A 19,609-nucleotide genomic window follows, 5' to 3' on the forward strand; every position below is an offset into this window, starting at 1 on the left:
ATGGACAATGACCCCAAGCATACTTCCAAAGTTGTGGCAAAATGGCATATGGACAACAAAGTCAAGGTATTGGAGTGGCCACCACAAAGACCTGATCCTATAGAACATGTGTGGGCAGAACTGAAAAAGCGTGTGCGAGCAAGTAGACCTACAAACCTGACTGAGTTACACCAGCTCTGTCAGGAGGAATGGGCCAAAATTCACCCAACTTATTGTGGGACGCTTGTGGAAGGCTACCCGAAACGTTTGACCCAAGTTAAACAATTTAAAGGCAATGCTACCAAATACTAATTGAGTGTATGTAAACTTCTGACCCACTGGGAATGTGATGAAAGAAATAAAAGCTGAAATAAATTATTCTCTACTATTATTCTGACATTTCACCATCTTAAAATAAAGTGGTGATCCTAACTGACCTAAGACAGGGAATTTTTCTAGGATTAAATGTCAGGAATTGTGAAAAACTGAGTTTAAAGGTGTATGTAAACTTCCGACTTCAACTGTATGTATATATATTTAAATTTTGTATTATAGCCACTATTCTTATTGTTGTTTTGATAATTGTTCTGAGTAACTTGGCTTCAGCAACATTCACCTTGTCAATCATGCCAATAAAGCAGAGAGCGAGAGAGATGGAGAGAGAGAGCGAGCGAGAGAGCGAGCGAGAGAGCGAGCGAGAGAGCGAGCGAGAGAGCGAGCGAGAGAGAGCGAGAGAGAGCGAGAGAGAGCGAGAGAGAGCGAGAGAGACTCACCACAATGGGTTGTCTGAAATACTCGTCTACTGCAGCTTCTCTCAGTGATGACAGATCAACACCATGGAAAGATGGCTGATACCTGACAGACAGACAGAGAGAGAGAGACCGTGGGAAGTGACTTTAGTTATTTGACTTTGTTACAATTATACAAAAATATTTAATTGTCACTAAGGCCTGGTGAATTCGCTCTCCCCCCAACACTTTCCAGGTAAAAATGAAGCTTTAATAATATAGTAAATAAAGTTAAAGGTTATTCACCAGAAGTTGCATAATTAAGAGTGAGACTGTAGCTTGTTAAATAAAGTTAAAGGTTATTCACCAGAAGTTGCATAATTAAGAGTGAGACTGTAGCTTGTTAAATGAAGTTAAAGGTTATTCACCAGAAGTTGCATAATGAAGAGTGAGACTGTAGCTTGTTAAATGAAGTGAAAGGTGACTCACCAGAAGTTGCATAATGAAGAGTGAGACTAGCTTGTTAAATGAAGTGAAAGGTTAAAGGTTACTCACCAGAAGTTGGCCTTGGTGAACTGTTCCATGTATAACTGTTCGTCTGTGAAGGGAGCCAGGTGGACGTCACCTAAAGTGGGGAACATGTTACCTAGGAGAGGAGAGAGGGTTAGGGCTGTCACCTAGGAGAGGAGAGAGGGTTAGGGCTGTCACCTAGGAGAGGAGAGAGGGTTAGGGCTGTTACCTAGGAGAGGAGAGAGGGTTAGGGCTGTTACCTAGGAGAGGAGAGGGTTAGGGCTGTTACCTAGGAGAGGAGAGAGGGTTAGGGCTGTTACCTAGGAGAGGAGAGAGGGTTAGGGCTGTTACCTAGGAGAGGAGAGAGGGTTAGGGCTGTTACCTAGGAGAGGAGAGAGGGTTAGGGCTGTTACCTAGGAGAGGAGAGAGGGTTAGGGCTGTCGGCAACACCTGTATACGCCTTCTACGAATTCCATTTCCTCATCCCCCTCCATCTTTCCATCCATCTTACCGTTGGGCTGTATCCCTCTCTCATCCATCACTTCCTCTATCCCTCTCTCATCCATCACTTCCTCTATCCCTCTCTCATCCATCACTTCCTCTATCCCTCCCTCTCATCCATCACCTCCTCTATCCCTCCCTCTCATCCATCACCTCCTCTATCCCTCCCTCTCTCTCTCATCCATCACCTCCTCTATCCCTCCCTCTCTCTCTCTCATCCATCACCTCCTCTATCCCTCCCTATCTCTCTCATCCATCACCTCCTCTATCCATCACTTCCTCTATCCCTCTCTCATCCATCACTCCTCTATCCCTCTCTCATCCATCACCTCCTCTATCCCTCCCTCTCTCATCCATCACCTCCTCTATCCCTCCCTCTCTCATCCATCACCCTCCTCTATCCCTCCCTCTCATCCATCACCTCCTCTATCCCTCCCTCTCATCCATCACTTCCTCTAGCCCTCCCTCTCATCCATCACTTCCTCTATCCCTCTCTCATCATCACTTCCTCTATCCCTCCCTCATCTATCACCTCCTCTATCCCTCCCTCTCATCTATCACCTCCTCTATCCCTCCCTCTCTCTCTCATCCATCACCTCCTCTATCCCTCCCTCTCTCTCTCATCCATCACCTCCTCTATCCCTCCCTCTCTCTCCCCCAACATTCCTCTATCCCTCCCTCTCTCTCCCCCAACATTCCTCTATCCCTCCCTCTCTCTCTCATCCATCACCTCCTCTATCCCTCCCTCTCTCTCTCATCCATCACCTCCTCTATCCCTCCCTCTCTCTCTCATCCATCACTTCCTCTATCCCTCCCTCTCATCCCATCACCTCCTCTATCCCTCCCTCTCATCCATCACTCCTCTATCCCTCTCTCATCCATCACTTCCTCTATCCCTCCCTCCTCTATCCCTCCCTCTCATCTATCTCCTCCTCTATCCCTCCCTCTCTCTCTCATCCATCACCTCCTCTATCCCTCCCTCTCTCTCTCATCCATCACCTACTCTATCCCTCCCTCTCTCTCATCCATCACCTCCTCTATCCCTCCCTCTCTCTCTCATCCATCACCTCCTCTATCCCTCCCTCTCTCTCTCATCCATCACCTCCTCTATCCCTCCCTCTCTCTCTCATCCATCACTTCCTCTATCCCTCCCTCTCATCCATCACCTCCTCTATCCCTCCCTCTCATCCATCCCTCCCTCTCATCCATCACCTCCTCTATCCCTCCCTCTCATCCATCACCTCCTCTATCCCTCTCTCATCCATCACCTCCTCTATCCCTCCCTCTCATCCATCACCTCCTCTATCCTCCCTCTCATCCATCACTTCCTCTATGCCCTCCGACCCTCCCTCATCAATCACCCCCTCTCTCATCCATCACTTCCTCTATCCCTCCCTCCCATCCATCACTTCCTCTATCCCTCCCTCTCATCCATCCATCACCTCCTCTATCCCTCCCTCTCATCCATCACCTCCTCTATCCCTCCCCTCTCATCCATCACCTCCTCTATCCCCCCCTCTCATCCATCCCCTCCTCTATCCCTCCCTCTCATCCATCACCTCCTCTATCCCTCCCTCTCATCCATCACCTCCTCTATCCCTCCCTCTCATCCATCACCTCCTCTATCCCTCCCTCTATCCCTCCCTCTCATCCATCACTTCCTCTATGCCTCCGACCCTCCCTCATCCATCACTTCCTCTATCCCCCTCCCATCCATCACTTCCTCTATCACCTCCTCTATCCCTCCCTCTCATCCATCCATCACCTCCTCTATCCCTCCCTCTCATCCATCACCTCCTCTATCCCTCCCTCTCATCCATCACCTCCTCTATCCCTCCCTCTCATCCATCACCTCCTCTATCCCTCCCTCTCATCCATCACCTCCTCTATCCCTCCCTCTCATCCATCACTTCCTCTATGCCTCCGACCCTCCCTCATCAATCACCCCCTCCCTCACTCCCTCATCAATCACCCCTCCCTCCCTCCCTCATCAATCACCCCCTCCCTCCCTCCCTCATCAATCACCCCCTCCCTCCCTCCCTCATCAATCACCCCCTCCCTCCCTCCCCTCATCAATCACCCCCCTCCCTCCCTCCCTCATCAATCACCCCATCCCTCCCTCCCTCCCTAATCACCTCCTCCCTCTCTCAGCTTTAACAACTTCTTGGCATGTAGGAAGCTCCCTAGCATTCCCTAATTCCCCTCTCCTTCCATCCCTCCCATCTCTCCCCTCCCTCCTCACCGTTGGGCTTGAGGAACTTCTTGGCGTGTAGGTAACTCTCCAGCATTTCTCTCGTTGAAGAGCATGTATCCCATGGGTTCAGAGATGATGATGTCCACCTGCTCTGGTAGAGAGATCTCCTCCACCTTCCCAGCTATCACCACCACACGATCCCCCATTCCGTTGGAGTTTACCAGCACCTACACACACACACGGGGTTAGGGTGTGTGTGTGTGTGTGTGAGGTAGGGTGTGTGGTGTGATAGTGCGCATGGTTGAGGAGGCCTCTCAGTGTAGTCTAATTAACAACAGCTTTATACTAAGAATCACCATAATAAAAATACATCACAGCAAAAGAAACAAACCCACACTCGTACGGTCAGTGTGGTGGTCAGTGTGGTGGCAAGTGTTTGTGTGTGTTACCTCTGCGTGCTGGGCCATGGTGCTAGCCTCCACAGCGTAGGACCTTCCTGGCTCCGGCCTGCGCCGCAAAGAACGACAGAATACCTGAACCACAGCCCACATCTAACACCACCTAGAGAGAGTGGGAGCGAGGAAGAGGGAGAGAGAGAGAGATCACATATCATTGGATTGGCAGCACGCATAAAATCAGTCACCGCGTGTCTGTGCCCGTGTGTGGTACCTTGTCCTTAAAGTCAGCATGGTTCTGAAGGATGGCACGTTGGTAGGTTCCGGTCCGAACATAGTCCTGCATCATGTTCTGCTGCTGAGAGAGATAGCCATAGAACTAGAGGGAGACGAGGGTCAAAATGGAGAAGGCAAAGGTCATTCAGAGGCCAATCAGTCAAAATTCAGCAGTTATCTCCAATGTCTTTTAGACTTTGATAACGCTGTGTGTGTGTGTGTGTGTGTGTGGTGTGTGTGTGTGTGTGTGTGTGCGCAGTGATAAAAAAATAATAATAGGTGGGTAACTGATGGCCACAGTAGAAAAAGTAACGCTTCCTTTTCTTTCAATGCATTTTTCTGAAAAAGGTGTGTAAACTGTTGGGCCTAAAAAAAGGTGTGTAAACTGTTGGGCCTAAAAAAAGGTGTGTAAACTGTTGGGCCTAAAAAAAAGTGTAAACTGTTTACTTGCGTTACCCCTCCACTCCACCGCCGTGTGAGAGTTGGATTAGATGGAACTGCAGGAAATGCCTTAGACTCACAGTAGTCCAGCGCAGGTGTGTGTGTGTGTGTGCCCACCTGAAAGTATTGCACAGCAGAGGACTCTTCCGTCCGGTCACTGAAGACGGAGTGTTCTGCATTGTGGCCCCGGCAACTCTTCAGAATGTTATAGAAGGAAGTAAACTCTACACACACACACCCACACACAGTTAGAAACAGATTGAACATCACCACCGATGAGGCAATCACTGCACAACGTTTGTAAACATCCACACAGCCTACCTGCAGGTGTGGAGAACTGTAGCAGGACACTGTTGCAGCCCAGTGTGATGATGAATGACTGTTTCCCCACACGACTGCATTCCGTTTCCCTGGACAACGAACACTTGAAGACTGAGGTCTCATCGCCTGTTGACAAACCATCAGACAGGTCAGATAAAGATACACAATATTTACAAAGTCGAATTAAACCAACTTTTCAAAGCACTGGTAGGAGTTAAAATGGCACTATCCTGAAGCATCCGCTGAAGCAGGTAAACAGGTGCAAGAGCTTGGCAAGCACGCATGCTTCTATTCTCATCTTGTGCACATGCTTCAGGTGAGAGACATTTTTACACACTAGTACTTTGAAAAGTTTATTTAATTACACTTTTTTGTATTGTCTCATTCCTACATGTAATGGACCAACCGCACGGGTAAAGTAAGTTAAAATATATTTTTATTCAACATTCTGGCTTGCAGAGGTCGAGAGAGTTAACTTTCCTGATCACAACGATTAAATTATGCCCAACATCAAATTCAATGAAATTCAACGTCGGGTTTCCAGGCTAACTGACGGGCTAACGTTACTCTACAATGAAGATTTGTAGCTACAGGACAAAGCCACCAAGATGTATAGGCATAGCCAGCCTCAAACTTAGCATGCTAGTTACCTAGCTATCTCATAACGTTAATAAGATGCTATTTTATATGTAGTGTATCAATATTCTGGTAATAACCACCCAATTTATACAACAGCAACATTAGTTCACTTGAAAAACACATTTTGGGTAAACTTGTGCTATCCCAATGCACCGGCCCATCACAGTGAAATGCTACCTGGCTAGCTAGCTAGGAAGATGCTAAAGTTAGTTAGCCGCTGCTTTACCGAATCCTATTCATTCTTCATAGCATCGTGAAGGGTTCTCGGGCTACCACAAGGCAGGAAGCGCTAGCTAACTAGCGGATAATCAATACGCCGGGAGCTGGTTATAGCAGCTACTTACTATTGGAGAGATTTAGGAGAGCCGTGTCTGGGGTGCTTTTGACCTCCAACCTCAGGGGCTGTTGCTCGGAGTGTCGCTGGATCTCTCCGTTCACGTCCCCGATGGACCGCAATCGCACACAGGGAAACACCGATACCGCCATCTTTGCTACTTGACTTTGCTTCGTCGGCTCAGACTTCACGATCAAGCAAACTGTTGCTATACTGCCACCCACAGTCAGTCGGAGCATAACAGAAGCTGCATCTTGTGAAATACCAAGGCTATCTGACCTTGTTTCTCAAACCTGGTGGATAGAGGGTAGTCCAATAATGTGTGTATATATATATATATATCCATTAAAGAGTTTGGGGTCACTTAGAAATGTTGTTTTTGAAAGAAAAGCTATTTTTTTGCCCATTAAAATAACATTAATTGATCAGAAATACAGTGTAGACATTGTTAAATGTTGTAAATGACAATTGCAGCTGGAAACCGCAGATTTTTAATGGAATATCTACATAGGTATACAGAGGCCTATTATCAGCAACCATCACTCCTGTGTTCCAATGGCGCTTTGTGTTAGCTAATACAAGTTTATAATTTTAAAGGCTAATTGATCATTAGAAAACGCTTTTGCAATTATGTTAGCACAGCTGAAAACGGTTGTGCTAACTAAAGAAGCAATAAAACTGGCCTTCTTTAGACTAGTTGAGTATCTGGAGCAATAGCATTTGTGGGTTCGATTACAGGCTCAAAATGTCCAGAAACAAAGAACTTTCTTCTGAAACTCGTAAGTCTATTCTTGTTCTGAGAAATGAAGGCTATTCCATTTGAGAAATTGCCAAGAAACTGAAGATCTCGTACAACGCTGTGTACTACTCCCTTCACAGAACAGCGCAAACTTGGTCTAACCAGAATAGAAAGAGTGGGAGGCCCCGGTGCACAACTGAGCATGAGGACAAGTACATTAGACGGTCTAGTTTGAGTAACAGACGCCTCACAAGTCCTCAACTGGCAGTTTCATTAAATAGCACCCGCCAAACACCAGTCTCAACAGTGGAGAGGTGACTCCTGAATGCTGGCCTGCTGCCAAGGAACTGACGTTTGTTTTGTTGCTTTGTCGGCACATTGGAAGAATGCCTTTCAAAAATGTTTAGGCGTCAACAATCTATCCAGAGAACCACCCACACACATAAAGTAGTCACACACACATAGTGGTAAATGTGATTTACTAGGTTGGAAACACAGTTACAAAGTTAAGGCACAGAGGATCGACAGTATATCAGGTATCAAATTAAAACTCCTCATTCAAGGCAGGTAGCTAGGCTAGACAGTTCCACGATATAAATATAAACTTATATAGGCTGATGGAATCATAAAAATGGCAGTCATGGTGATGTGGCTAATCAGTAATCTGATACAAGCTGAAGCACCAGCTGTGGCATATGGAAATGAGTGTTGTTTGTCTTAGTTAAATACGTTCCCATTTGCTACAGTGTTATCGGTGACTGAATGTAGGCCAGTGGAAAAACGTGCTACAGTGTTATCGGTGACTGAATGTAGGCCAGTGGAAAAACGTGCTATAGTGTTATCGGTGACTGAATGTAGGCCAGTGGAAAAACGTGCTATAGTGTTATCGGTGACTGAATGTAGGCCAGTGGAACAACGTGCTACAGTGTTATCGGTGACTGAATGTAGGCCAGTGGAAAAATGTGAGAAGGACATGAGAATTTCCAGGGAGAAAGGCCAGGACAGGAGTGTCTTCCTAAAAAAAGGTACAGGAGGGCACAACAATGTAACATTTAAGATCACATCAGTATCATCATGACCGAATGAACGAACCCTTCGATAAAAAGGCTGATTATTTTATAAAACCTTAAATAAAATAGGTAGAGGAAAGTTTAAAAGAAACATGTACCTGCCAGTCTCTTGTATAGAGTACAACTGGGGAATATGTGGTTAGTGTTCTGCATGAATTCTATATTCTAATTCTATGGTTCTGTATCCCTGGGTTGAGAATGTCAACCTGTACCGTGTGGTAGTTTGTACCAGGAAGTATACTGCATGTGGAACACGAGCAATAGAAGGTGACAAGACAGCATGTAGGCCAATAGGCTAAGAACTGTAGGCTAAATATCAATACATACCCTGGTTAAAACATTCAACTGTTGGTCACTTCCTTATTGTGCTGTACATGTCGTCGGACACATAAGTTGCATTCCAAATAACACCCTATTCTCTATATACTGCACTATAGGGCTCTGGTCAAAAGTAGTGCACTATATAGGGAATAGGGTGCTATTTGGGAGACACAAAGAGAGACAACCTCAAAAGGCACATTCACTGGCTGCCTGTCAGAGGCTGATATCATACTGATGGAAAGTACAGTGCATAGATACAATGTAGGGTTTCAGAACTACAGTAACTTTCCAGATTTTCCTGAAATTCCAGTAGAAGATTCCTGGATGTTCTGCTTATTCCCTCCTGATTCCAGGAATCTTCCAACAGGAATTTCTGAAAAACTGGGGAATTTTCAGGAAGTTACAACCCGAATACAATGTCATCATCATCATCATAACAAATAGGATATCACATCAACATCCTGAACATACATGTATAATGGCACTACTAGGCTTTATCTTAATACATGGACTGTCTAGCCTGGTCCCAGATCTGTTTGTGCGGTCTTGCCAACATCTATATGGTCATTGTCGTGCCTTGGCATGCCAGATCTGGGATCAGGCTAGAGGTTAACATTGGGATAGCTGCAGCACACAAACGGACCAGCAGTAGAGAGAGAAGAGGAAGGGTCCCTCATAGGACATACAGCAACAACTCCTCCTCCATACACTGACTGCTGCTGCAGAGAGAGACAGACAGAGGGGGTGGGGGGAGAGAGAGAGAGAGACACAGAGAGGGAGAGACAGACAGAGGGGGTGGCGGGAGAGATAGAGAGAGACACAGAGAGGGAGAGGGAGAGAAACACACAGAGAAAGAGACAAAGAGAGAGAGGGGGGGGGCACAGAGAGGTATGGTAAATAAACAAAACACTATCAACCACACACATAATTATTATAATTAGGAGGATCTGACATATTGCCAATTCACCAGCATCTATCCCATCCTAAAACCCAGACAGGAGAGGAGACTGGAACAGGGGAGAGAGTGGAGAAGAGGAGACTGGAACAGGGGAGAGAGTGGAGAAGAGGAGACTGGAACAGGGGAGAGAGTGGAGAAGAGGAGACTGGAACAGGGGAGAGAGTGGAGAAGAGGAGACTGGAACAGGGGAGAGAGTGGAGAAGAGGAGACTGGAACAGGGGAGAGAGTGGAGAAGAGGAGACTGGAACAGGGGAGAGAGTGGAGAAGAGGAGACTGGAACAGGGGAGAGAGTGGAGAAGAGGAGACTGGAACAGGGGAGAGAGTGGAGAAGAGGAGACTGGAACAGGGGAGAGAGTGGAGAAGAGGAGACTGGAACAGGGGAGAGAGTGGAGAAGAGGAGACTGGAACAGGGGAGAGAGTGGAGAAGAGGAGACTGGAACAGGGGAGAGAGTGGAGAAGAGGAGACTGGAACAGGGGAGAGAGTGGAGAAGAGGAGACTGGAACAGGGGTGAGAGTGGAGAAGAGAGAGGGAGGGAAAAGAGGAGACGAAGGTGTACATCCGTAGAACAGGCTGCAGGACTCTGGAGAGAGAAGGAGAAGAGGGGGAGAGTGGATAAAGGTGTCCTAGACTACCCCAGAACAGGCTGCAGGACTCTGGAGAGAGAAGGAGAAGAGGAGGAGAGTGGATAAAGGTGTCCTAGACTACCTCGGACCAGGCTGCAGGAATTAGGGGGTGAGAAAAGAAGAGGTGGAAGAGGAGGACAGGAGATTGGGTACTAGGTTACCTCGGACCAGGCTGCAGGACTCTGGAGAGAGAAGGAGAAGAGGAGGAAGAGAAGGACAGGAGAATGTGTACTAGGTTACCTCGGACCAGGTTGCAGGACTCTGGAGAGAGAAGGAGAAGAGGGGGAGAGTGGATAAAGGTGTCCTAGACTACCCCAGAACAGGCTGCAGGACTCTGGAGAGAGAAGGAGAAGAGGAAGAGGAGGACAGGAGATTGGGTACTAGGTTACCTCGGACCAGGCTGCAGGACTCTGGAGAGAGAAGGAGAAGAGGAAGAGGAGGACAGGAGATTGGGTACTAGGTTACCTCGGACCAGGCTGCAGGACTCTGGAGAGAGAAGGAGAAGAGGAAGAGGAGGACAGGAGATTGGGTACTAGGTTACCTCGGACCAGGCTGCAGGACTCTGGAGAGAGAAGGAGAAGAGGAGGAAGAGAAGGACAGGAGAATGTGTACTAGGTTACCTCAGACCAGGCTGCAGGACTCTGGAGAGAGAAGGAGAAGAGGAGGAAGAGGAGGTACTAGGTTACCTCAGACCAGGCTGCAGGACTTTAATTTGGGGGTGGGGCATATATTTGTCCTGTTACACAAGTGTGTAATGTAAATGTGTTTCTTGCATATCCCAACTCCCCCTGTGGGGTCCCGACCAGGGTCACCATTGTATAGCGCCCCTGGAGTAATTCAGGTTAAGTGCCTTGCTCAAGGGTACAGCGACAGATTTTTCACCTTGTCGGCTCCGGTGTCCGAACCAGCGACCTTTTGATTACTGGTCCAGTGCTCTAACCTCGAGGCGACCTGTGGAGAAGAGGAGGAGAGTGGACGAAGGTGTTGTAGACTACCTCAGAACAGGCTGCAGGACTTGGGGGGTCTGAAGGGGTTGTCACTGGAGGGTACCCCCATCAGGAGAGGGTCCTGGTGAGCATTCTGCAGACAGTAGTTCTTCAGCTCCACTGCAGCCTGAGACACCTGGGGGTTCATTACAATAATTATTCATTACAGAATACAAGAAGATATATGAATGGGACTGATGCATTATGGGGCGGCTTGCCAGACACAGATTAAACCTAGTCCTGAACTAGACAGTGATCTCAATGGAGAATGTCTATTAAAAGCTGTAGTTAGTCCAGGACCAGGCTTAATCTGTGTCTGGGAAACTGCCCCTAGATACCAGGGCTCTCCAACCCCGTTCCTGGAGAGACACCTTCCTGTATTTTCACTCCAACCCCGTTCCTGGAGAGATAGCCTCCTGTATTTTCACTCCAACCCCGTTCCTGGAGAGATACCCTCCTGTATTTTCACTCCAACCCCATTCCTGGAGAGACAGCCTCCTGTATTTTCACTCCAACCATGTTCCTGGAGAGATAGCCTCCTGTATTTTCACTCCAACCATGTTCCTGGAGAGACACCCTCCTGTAGGTTTTCGCTCCAACACTAATCTAGCACACCTGATTCTAATAATTAGCTGGTTGATACGTTGAACCAGGTTGGTTACAACTGGGGTTGGAGTGAAACCATACAGGAGCTATATACACTATGGACCGGTTTCCCAGACACATATCAAGCCTAGTTCTGGTTCAAAATGAGCTTTAAATAGAGAATCTCAATGGAGCATGCTTTTAGTCCAGCACTAGGTTTAATCTGGGAACCCGGGCCTGTATGCTACTAACACATGACAGGTGTAGACACACCAGGACTAGGTTTAATCTGGGAACCCGGGCCTGTATGCTACTAACACATGACAGGTGTCGACACACCAGGACTAGGTTTAACCTGGGAACCCGGGCCTGTATGCTACTAACACATGACAGGTGTCGACACACCAGGACTAGGTTTAACCTGGGAACCCGGGCCTGTATGCTACTAACACATGACAGGTGTCGACACACCAGGACTAGGTTTAATCTGGGAACCCGGGCCTGTATGCTACTAACACATGACAGGTGTCGACACACCAGGACTAGGTTTAATCTGGGAACCCGGGCCTGTATGCTACTAACACATGACAGGTGTCGACACAGCAGGACTAGGTTTAACCTGGGAACCCGGGCCTGTATGCTACTAACACATGACAAGTGTAGACACACCAGGACTAGGTTTAATCTGGGAACCCGGGCCTGTATGCTACTAACACATGACAGGTGTAGACACAGTGGAGAGCTGACAGAGGAAACAAGGGCTCCGTACTGCATATTGACTGGCTGCATCACTGCTCGGTATGGCAATAGCACCGCCCTGGATCGCATGGCGCATCCCTGTCCCCTTATCCCTATACATATCTACCTCCATCCCTCCAGTGTCCCTGTCTCCTTACCCCTATACATATCTACCTCCATCCCTCCAGTGTCCCTGTCTCCTTACCCCTATACATATCTACCTCCATCCCTCCAGTGTCCCTGTCTCCTTACCCCTATACATATCTACCTCCATCCCTCCGTGTATCCCTGTCCCCTTACCCCTATACATATCTACCTCCATCCCTCCAGTATCCCTGTCCCCTTACCCCTATACATATCTACCTCCATCCCTCCGTGTATCCCTGTCCCCTTACCCCTATACATATCTACCTCCATCCCTCCAGTGTCCCTGTCTCCTTACCCCTATACATATCTACCTCCATCCCTCCGTGTATCCCTGTCCCCTTACCCCTATACATATCTACCTCCATCCCTCGTGTCCCTGTCTCCTTACCCCTATACATATCTACCTCCATCCCTCCGTGTATCCCTGTCCCCTTACCCCTATACATATCTACCTCCATCCCTCCAGTGTCCCTGTCTCCTTACCCCTATACATATCTACCTCCATCCCTCCAGTGTCCCTGTCTCCTTACTCTACCTCCATCCCTCCAGTGTCCCTGTCTCCTTATCCCTATACATATCTACCTCCATCCCTCCAGTATCCCTGTCCCCTTATCCATATACACATCTACCTCCATCCCTCCAGTGTCCCTGTCTCCTTACCCCTATACATATCTACCTCCGTCCCTGTCTCCTTACCCCTATACATATCTACCTCCATCCCTCCAGTATCCCTGTCCCCTTACCCCTATACATATCTACCTCCATCCCTCCAGTATCCCTGTCCCCTTATCCATATACACATCTACCTCCATCCCTCCAGTGTCCCTGTCTCCTTACCCCTATACATATCTACCTCCATCCCTCCAGTGTCCCTGTCTCCTTACCCCTATACATATCTACCTCCATCCCTCCAGTATCCCTGTCCCCTTACCCCTATACATATCTACCTCCATCCCTCCAGTATCCCTGTCCCCTTATCCATATACACATCTACCTCCATCCCTCCAGTATCCCTGTCCCCTTACCCCTATACATATCTACCTCCATCCCTCCAGTATCGCTGTCCCCTTACACATATCTACCTCCATCCCTCCAGTATCCCTGTCCCCTTACCCCTATACATATCTACCTCCATCCCTCCAGTATCCCTGTCCCCTTACCCCTATACATATCTACCTCCATCCCTCCAGTATCCCTGTCCCCTTACCCCTATACATATCTACCTCCATCCCTCCAGTATCCCTGTCCCCTTACCCCTATACATATCTACCTCCATCCCTCCAGTATCCCTGTCCCCTTACCCCTATACATATCTACCTCCATCCCTCCAGTATCCCTGTCCCCTATACATATCTACCTCCATCCCTCCAGTATCCCTGTCCCCTTATCCCTATACACATCTACCTCCATCCCTCCAGTATCCCTGTCCCCTTATCCCTATACATATCTACCTCCATCCCTCCAGTATCCCTGTCCCCTATACATATCTACCTCCATCCCTCCAGTATCCCTGTCCCCTATACATATCTACCTCCATCCCTCCAGTATCCCTGTCCCCTATACATATCTACCTCCATCCCTCCAGTATCCCTGTCCCCTATACATATCTACCTCCATCCCTCCAGTATCCCTGCACATGTAAATATGGTATTGGAACTGACTCAAAATATTTCCTGTGTATAGAATGCTGACCTACATACTGTACTTTATCCTGTACTTGATATTTCTTATTTCACGTGTTTTTTTTCTAGTAATACATTGTTATTGATTATTGCATTGTCGGGTTTTGAGTTGACAAAAAAGGCATTTCACTGTTCTTGTGCATGTGACATTAAAACTTGTACCGCAGTGGTGTTACTACACAGCCTCATTTCCATAGTAACAGATTAACACAGAAGTTTTGAATACATTTTCTAGTGACTAAACGACAGTTAGGCTACAGCTGGATTTCCAATGCAAAGAAGAGAGTACTTCATGCCCTGTACAGGAAGTAGCCTACCCCATTCACAGATTCTACTCTAGTGCTTATTGACGATAAGTGTCTTCTGACCAGGGGATCTTTGTTAGGAGCCCTGATGCTTTGCTATAAACATGAAAACACATCGCTTGTGGTACCGTTTTGGAAACATAAGGAACGCATCACTACAGTCCCTGGTTCGATTCCAGGCTGTATTACATTTGGCCGTCATCGGGAGTCCCATAGGGCGGCACACAATTGGCCCAGCGTCGTCCGGGTTTGGCCGGGGTAGGCTGGCATTGTAAATAAGAATTTGTTCTTAACTGACTTGCCTAGTTAAATAAAGGTTAAATAAATAAATTAAATCTCTTTCATTTCAGCGAGAAATACATTTTCAAAAAAACAACATGTAAATGATCACACACCATAAGAGTTACGATTAGTGTTCCTACATGGCCATGTTACAGCGCTTGTTTGCGGAAGACATAGCTAATTAGCACAGGTGGCGGCCTATCTAGCTGCTCCAAACACCTGTGCGTAACGCGTGCCACATTTTGTAACAATGCGAAGGGCTCCGCATAGCTCCACATTGACATGATTGGTTGACGGTGGGGGTGGAGTTGGGGGGATTGGTTTGAACTCCTGGAAAGAGATCCGGGAGGTAATGGGGATAGATGTGGTAAAGAGGTAATTGGAATGCAGACAGTGGGGGATAGAATGCTGGATTGGTGCACAGCCAACAAATCTGAAATAATGTGGATATTTGTCAAACCCGTCATGATTGATGTATTGTAAGAGTGGTTACTAAAATCTGATTTAGATATATTTGGCTGTTTTCACTGCATAACATTTAGAAGTTGTTCCTTTTCAGGTTTAGAAGAAGTGACTGCTAAATGCTAACTACCATTCGTATAAACTGGTAGCATAACTAACTTACAGAAATCATTGGTGGTAGTCAGTCGTTAAACTAATGCAGTTGATTGGTGACGTGAACAAGTATTGGGGTTGACATCCATACAATAATTAGTCAGATTTAACCTCAACATAGTGTGAAATGCACATAGCATTTCTGATAAATCAGTTATAAGGTCATTCATATTCCCCCCCCATCAAATCAAATTAGTGCACTAGGCCTTTTAGTCTACTCGTGAAAGGGCTGAGCAAAATACTGGTCAGCAGAGCGGGGAGAAATGGCGCCCCCTATGGCTACAATAAGATACACACGTCATTAATCATCCATTTCCCGAAACGGTTTTCGCAACATATGCTGATATGCCCCTTATCTTTAATGTCAGCTAGAAATAATATTTCAAATAAAAAATATACACTTACTGTAGACATAACCCCTCCCCACCCACCCACCCAACCAGCGTCTATGGCTACAGTAACTGTATATTTATTATTTATTTTTATATTTAAAATATTCTGAGACAAGAAAAGGGGCATATTAGCATAGGTTCCGAAAGCGATGATTATTGACGTTAAAGCACAGCTTCAGAATTGTAGTTTACATACATAGAGCCAAATGTAATAGCTGAAAACCATACATGCGGAAAAGGGTTTTCGGGAGCTAGGAGTAGCCTAGCTACACTAGGCAGAGGCAGTAATATGACAAGTTTACTTAGAGAAAGAAAAAAATGGCTTCGGAATATTACTAACCCGTGGGAATGTCAGTGAACTGACTCATCCAAGATAGGCCTACACGCTGACCCGACTTTCAATCTATTTCACTAGGCCACCGATGCAGGACCATGGTCCTAGGACTGTCTCGATAGCAGGCAAAAGTTGATGGAATTATGAATTACTTTCCTATTTGATCGCCTTTATTCTTTTTGGCTATGTCAACAATACTAGCCTACTGACAGGAGGCGACGATGTAGACCAGCCTACTGTTCAATAGACATTTGTAACATGACAACATTGATACAAGGCAGCAACATGTACAACTGTATTATACATAACATGACAACTTCATAAAGCAACCTTTGCATCATTGTAACGTCGTGTTTGTTACTTTGTTTCACGTCACTAGCCTAGCCTACTCCAAGCCGCGACGCTGTCCCAGCGACAGGAGTGTCGTTAACAGCTCTTCCGTGTTTGTTTGGTGTTAGTGTTGCTGCTACTATCCCTTTTACCTTGATCCTACGGACACTGGCCTCCAACCGCAGCTGTTTCACTACTCTCTGAGCGACGACCAAGTTGCTGCTGGCGTTGTTGTTTGACATGTCGAGGGTCAGAAGTGCGAAAGTAGGTTATCCTACTAGGGCGACTGTGAGTGAAAGTGTCAGAGTTTGTGAAGCAGTCAGTCTGTCGTTCTCTCCCCGCCCACTCGACACAATGTTTCCTCAACAACAACATTCTAATTGGTTGTCCGTCAATCGATCACTAAGTACGTTTACATTCACACTAACTATTTGATATTAAACTGATTATGGATGAAGGCCGAGTATGGCAATAGTCATGTAAACACCTTGTTCTTCTTATCTTAATCGGCGTAAGGTCATGATCGAAGTAAGCATACGTTGATTAACACACCTGGGTTTCTGAACAATTTAAAACAATTATTAGGACACGTAAACAGCAGAATCGGCGTGGTCTGCGGTGCATTTCATCTGCTGATGTGCCAGCAGCCGGTAGCGCGAAGCTTCGCTCTTTTGCGCGAATGAGAGGAGTTCGGAAAAACTGAAAGTATGCATCTTATAAACAATTTTCACAGACAAACTTTGTCTTTATATGTCCCAAATCAGAATCAAATAGTCTTCGCAAAGATAACATGGTCACCGTGGTAGAACGTTTATTTTGATTGGCGATTTTCTGCATTTATCAAATGGCAAAGCAGTAGCCTGATTTCAGATGTGGCCATATAAACTGGCTTATTAGGGAAATCGTTATTCTTGCAAAACATGTAAACGTTTTTAAACGAACTATTATATTAATCTGACTATCCACAATAATCGTATTATTGTGTGCATGTAACCTCTTTGTAGTTTACGCAGTCTCCAATATGGTGTAATTGCAGAACGCAATTCAGGGCGTTTCTTGATGTGATCGTTTCTTGACAGCAGGAAACGCCCATTGGTGCTTGTCTTTGGTCAATTCCGATGATAATGAGACTGACCGTTTCTCGACACAAATTATTTGTTTATATAGCAGGTTAGGATAACTGACGTGGCGGGTTAGGCTTCACTATAGTGAGTAGGTTCGATTAATCTCGCCCGTTTTACTCCAGTTGAAAGTTGATCGCATTCGATTTGGAACCTGGCTGCCTTCCCTGGCCTATGGCGAAGTCGGGTGAAAACAGAAGTGACTTAATTTAGCACGTGGATTGATGAGTACTATTCTGTGTGGTCCAATGCAAAAGTGATTTATCTTTATTTTATTTGGTTCATGGGGAATTTAACAGCAAACGGTATTTTATGTGCACTACGTCATCACGCACAGCCTTGTATCTGCAACAAGTCAATTTGATGAAAACACCTGTCTGTTGGGAAAATGCGCATATTGTTTATATGCGGATTAGAGAATATTCGCATGAAAATCTGTCATCAATTGGATGGAAACCTAGCTATTGCCAGTCTTCAACAGCTGTTGTCCCTAATGCGAAAGAAACGGCCACGGACCAATGACGAGCATCAATGGGTGTAATTTAACTCAAGAAATGGCTTTATCAGAAAACGCCTGTAATTGCCCGTCTCAGTGGCAGATTTACCATTAGGCATAACAGTCAACCGAGACGGAAGCGGAAGCTAGACACCCCACTCACTTTTTTCCCCTGGTTCAATTATAGGCAATGAACTATAGTAGACCAAACCCAGCTGCTATTCCATTGGTGTCTATGGCAGTCACCCAGTCCGGAACTGACAATGTTTTTCAATGATAAAAGGCCTGAGTAAGTGATCTTCATTTGTCCATCTTTATTTAAAAATATGTATTTAAAATATATATATATAATTATGGTAACAAAATAAAACGGGGCCTACATAATTTGCCTTAATGTTCATGCTTGAGGCTTTTACTGGGCTGGGTCTCAAATTCTGAGAATTGATGTGGGCTGGGAGGGTTTCGGACTCTGTATCAAGATGATACGTATAGGCAAGAGTGCACTCAGAAGAATGATGTTCCACCAGACCAGGACAGGCAGCGTATCTCAGAAGCCCATAACTCTAATTGTATCTGTTAATACCAATATACAGTTTATCCTAGTAACAATATGACTGTCCTGCTAATATGCATCACTATACCTGGTAACCTATCGAAAGGAGACCCATAGGCCTAACTGATCCAAATATTTCCCTCAGACAGGCTTGTTAGTTTGTAATACATTTTTTGAGCGATTTAAATGTCTGACAGAAAATCTATTTATGTATTTGCTTAATTAGTCAAGGCACAGACCTTATTTTCACCATTTATCCCCCCAAAAACATTAATTGTCCCATAGGCTTTGGCCAACGAGGCATGGCAGAGTTGCGCTGCTTTCACATGCTAGTCGTAACTAGAAAAAACCTCACATTTCCGACTAGCTAACTGGTAGTAGTTATATACGTGCAGTGTCCAACGAATCAGCCAGTAGAACATTTTGAGTTTCTTAGTTCCGACTAGCATTGGTGCCTACAAAAATACACCATTTCTATTGCTCTCTATAGACATGGGCCTCCAAATCACTGTCTGCCCTGAGTCTGTCACATCTACTGCAGCGTAGCCTCCCCCCGGTAACCATGATTAACATTCATGATTTGCCAAGAAAAAACAAATTCCTGTACACGTTTCTTATGTTCTGTTCAGAGACAGTCATTAGAAACTAGGCTAGAGGCTAAGAAACCAACAGAGTTATAAAACACCTGTGGGATGTACGTCAAGGTATGTTTGTAAAATCCTATGCTAAGCTTTGTAGTCTACACTTTCATCTGTTTTGTATTGTAGACGTGATTAGTGCAATAAAAAACACACACGGCCTAGACAAGGGGCGTGTTCAGCAGGACACAACATTATTTCTATCTGAAGGTTCCAGAACGTTATGTAGAACAAACGTGTCTCTATGACATGTAAAACAATGAATCATGTTGGCTCTATTCCTGGCATTTCTATCTGGAGACTGAACGTGGCCCATGCAATGACTGTGCAGAAACACTGATGCTTTTTTGTTTAATGCATAAAACAATTGCATTA

General features: G+C 46.0%; 1 protein-coding gene and 1 pseudogene across 2 annotated transcripts; both read right to left on the reverse strand.

The window, feature by feature from the left end:
- Positions 1-752: 752 nt before the first annotated feature.
- On the reverse strand, positions 753-6,583 carry LOC120042482 (annotated as a pseudogene).
- Positions 6,584-7,519: 936 nt separating this feature from the next.
- Positions 7,520-16,762, reverse strand: LOC120042481 (guanine nucleotide-binding protein G(I)/G(S)/G(O) subunit gamma-5-like). Of its 2 annotated transcripts, none has more exons than XM_038987314.1 (3): positions 16,579-16,762; positions 11,026-11,152; positions 7,520-9,164 (listed from the first exon to the last, which is right to left on the reverse strand). In XM_038987314.1, exons 1-2 carry the CDS (start codon positions 16,666-16,668, stop codon positions 11,027-11,029), a joined length of 216 nt encoding a protein of 71 aa, XP_038843242.1. In that variant the 5' UTR covers positions 16,669-16,762; the 3' UTR covers positions 7,520-9,164; position 11,026. The 2 variants fall into 2 exon arrangements, with proteins under 2 accessions (XP_038843242.1, XP_038843241.1); XM_038987313.1 differs by having other exon boundaries at positions 7,520-9,167; positions 16,579-16,761.
- Between the last annotated feature and the right edge of the window lie 2,847 nt (positions 16,763-19,609).

The sequence above is a fragment of the Salvelinus namaycush genome, unplaced genomic scaffold (assembly GCF_016432855.1).
Source record: "Salvelinus namaycush isolate Seneca unplaced genomic scaffold, SaNama_1.0 Scaffold698, whole genome shotgun sequence".
NCBI classification, from domain to species: Eukaryota; Metazoa; Chordata; class Actinopteri; order Salmoniformes; family Salmonidae; genus Salvelinus; species Salvelinus namaycush.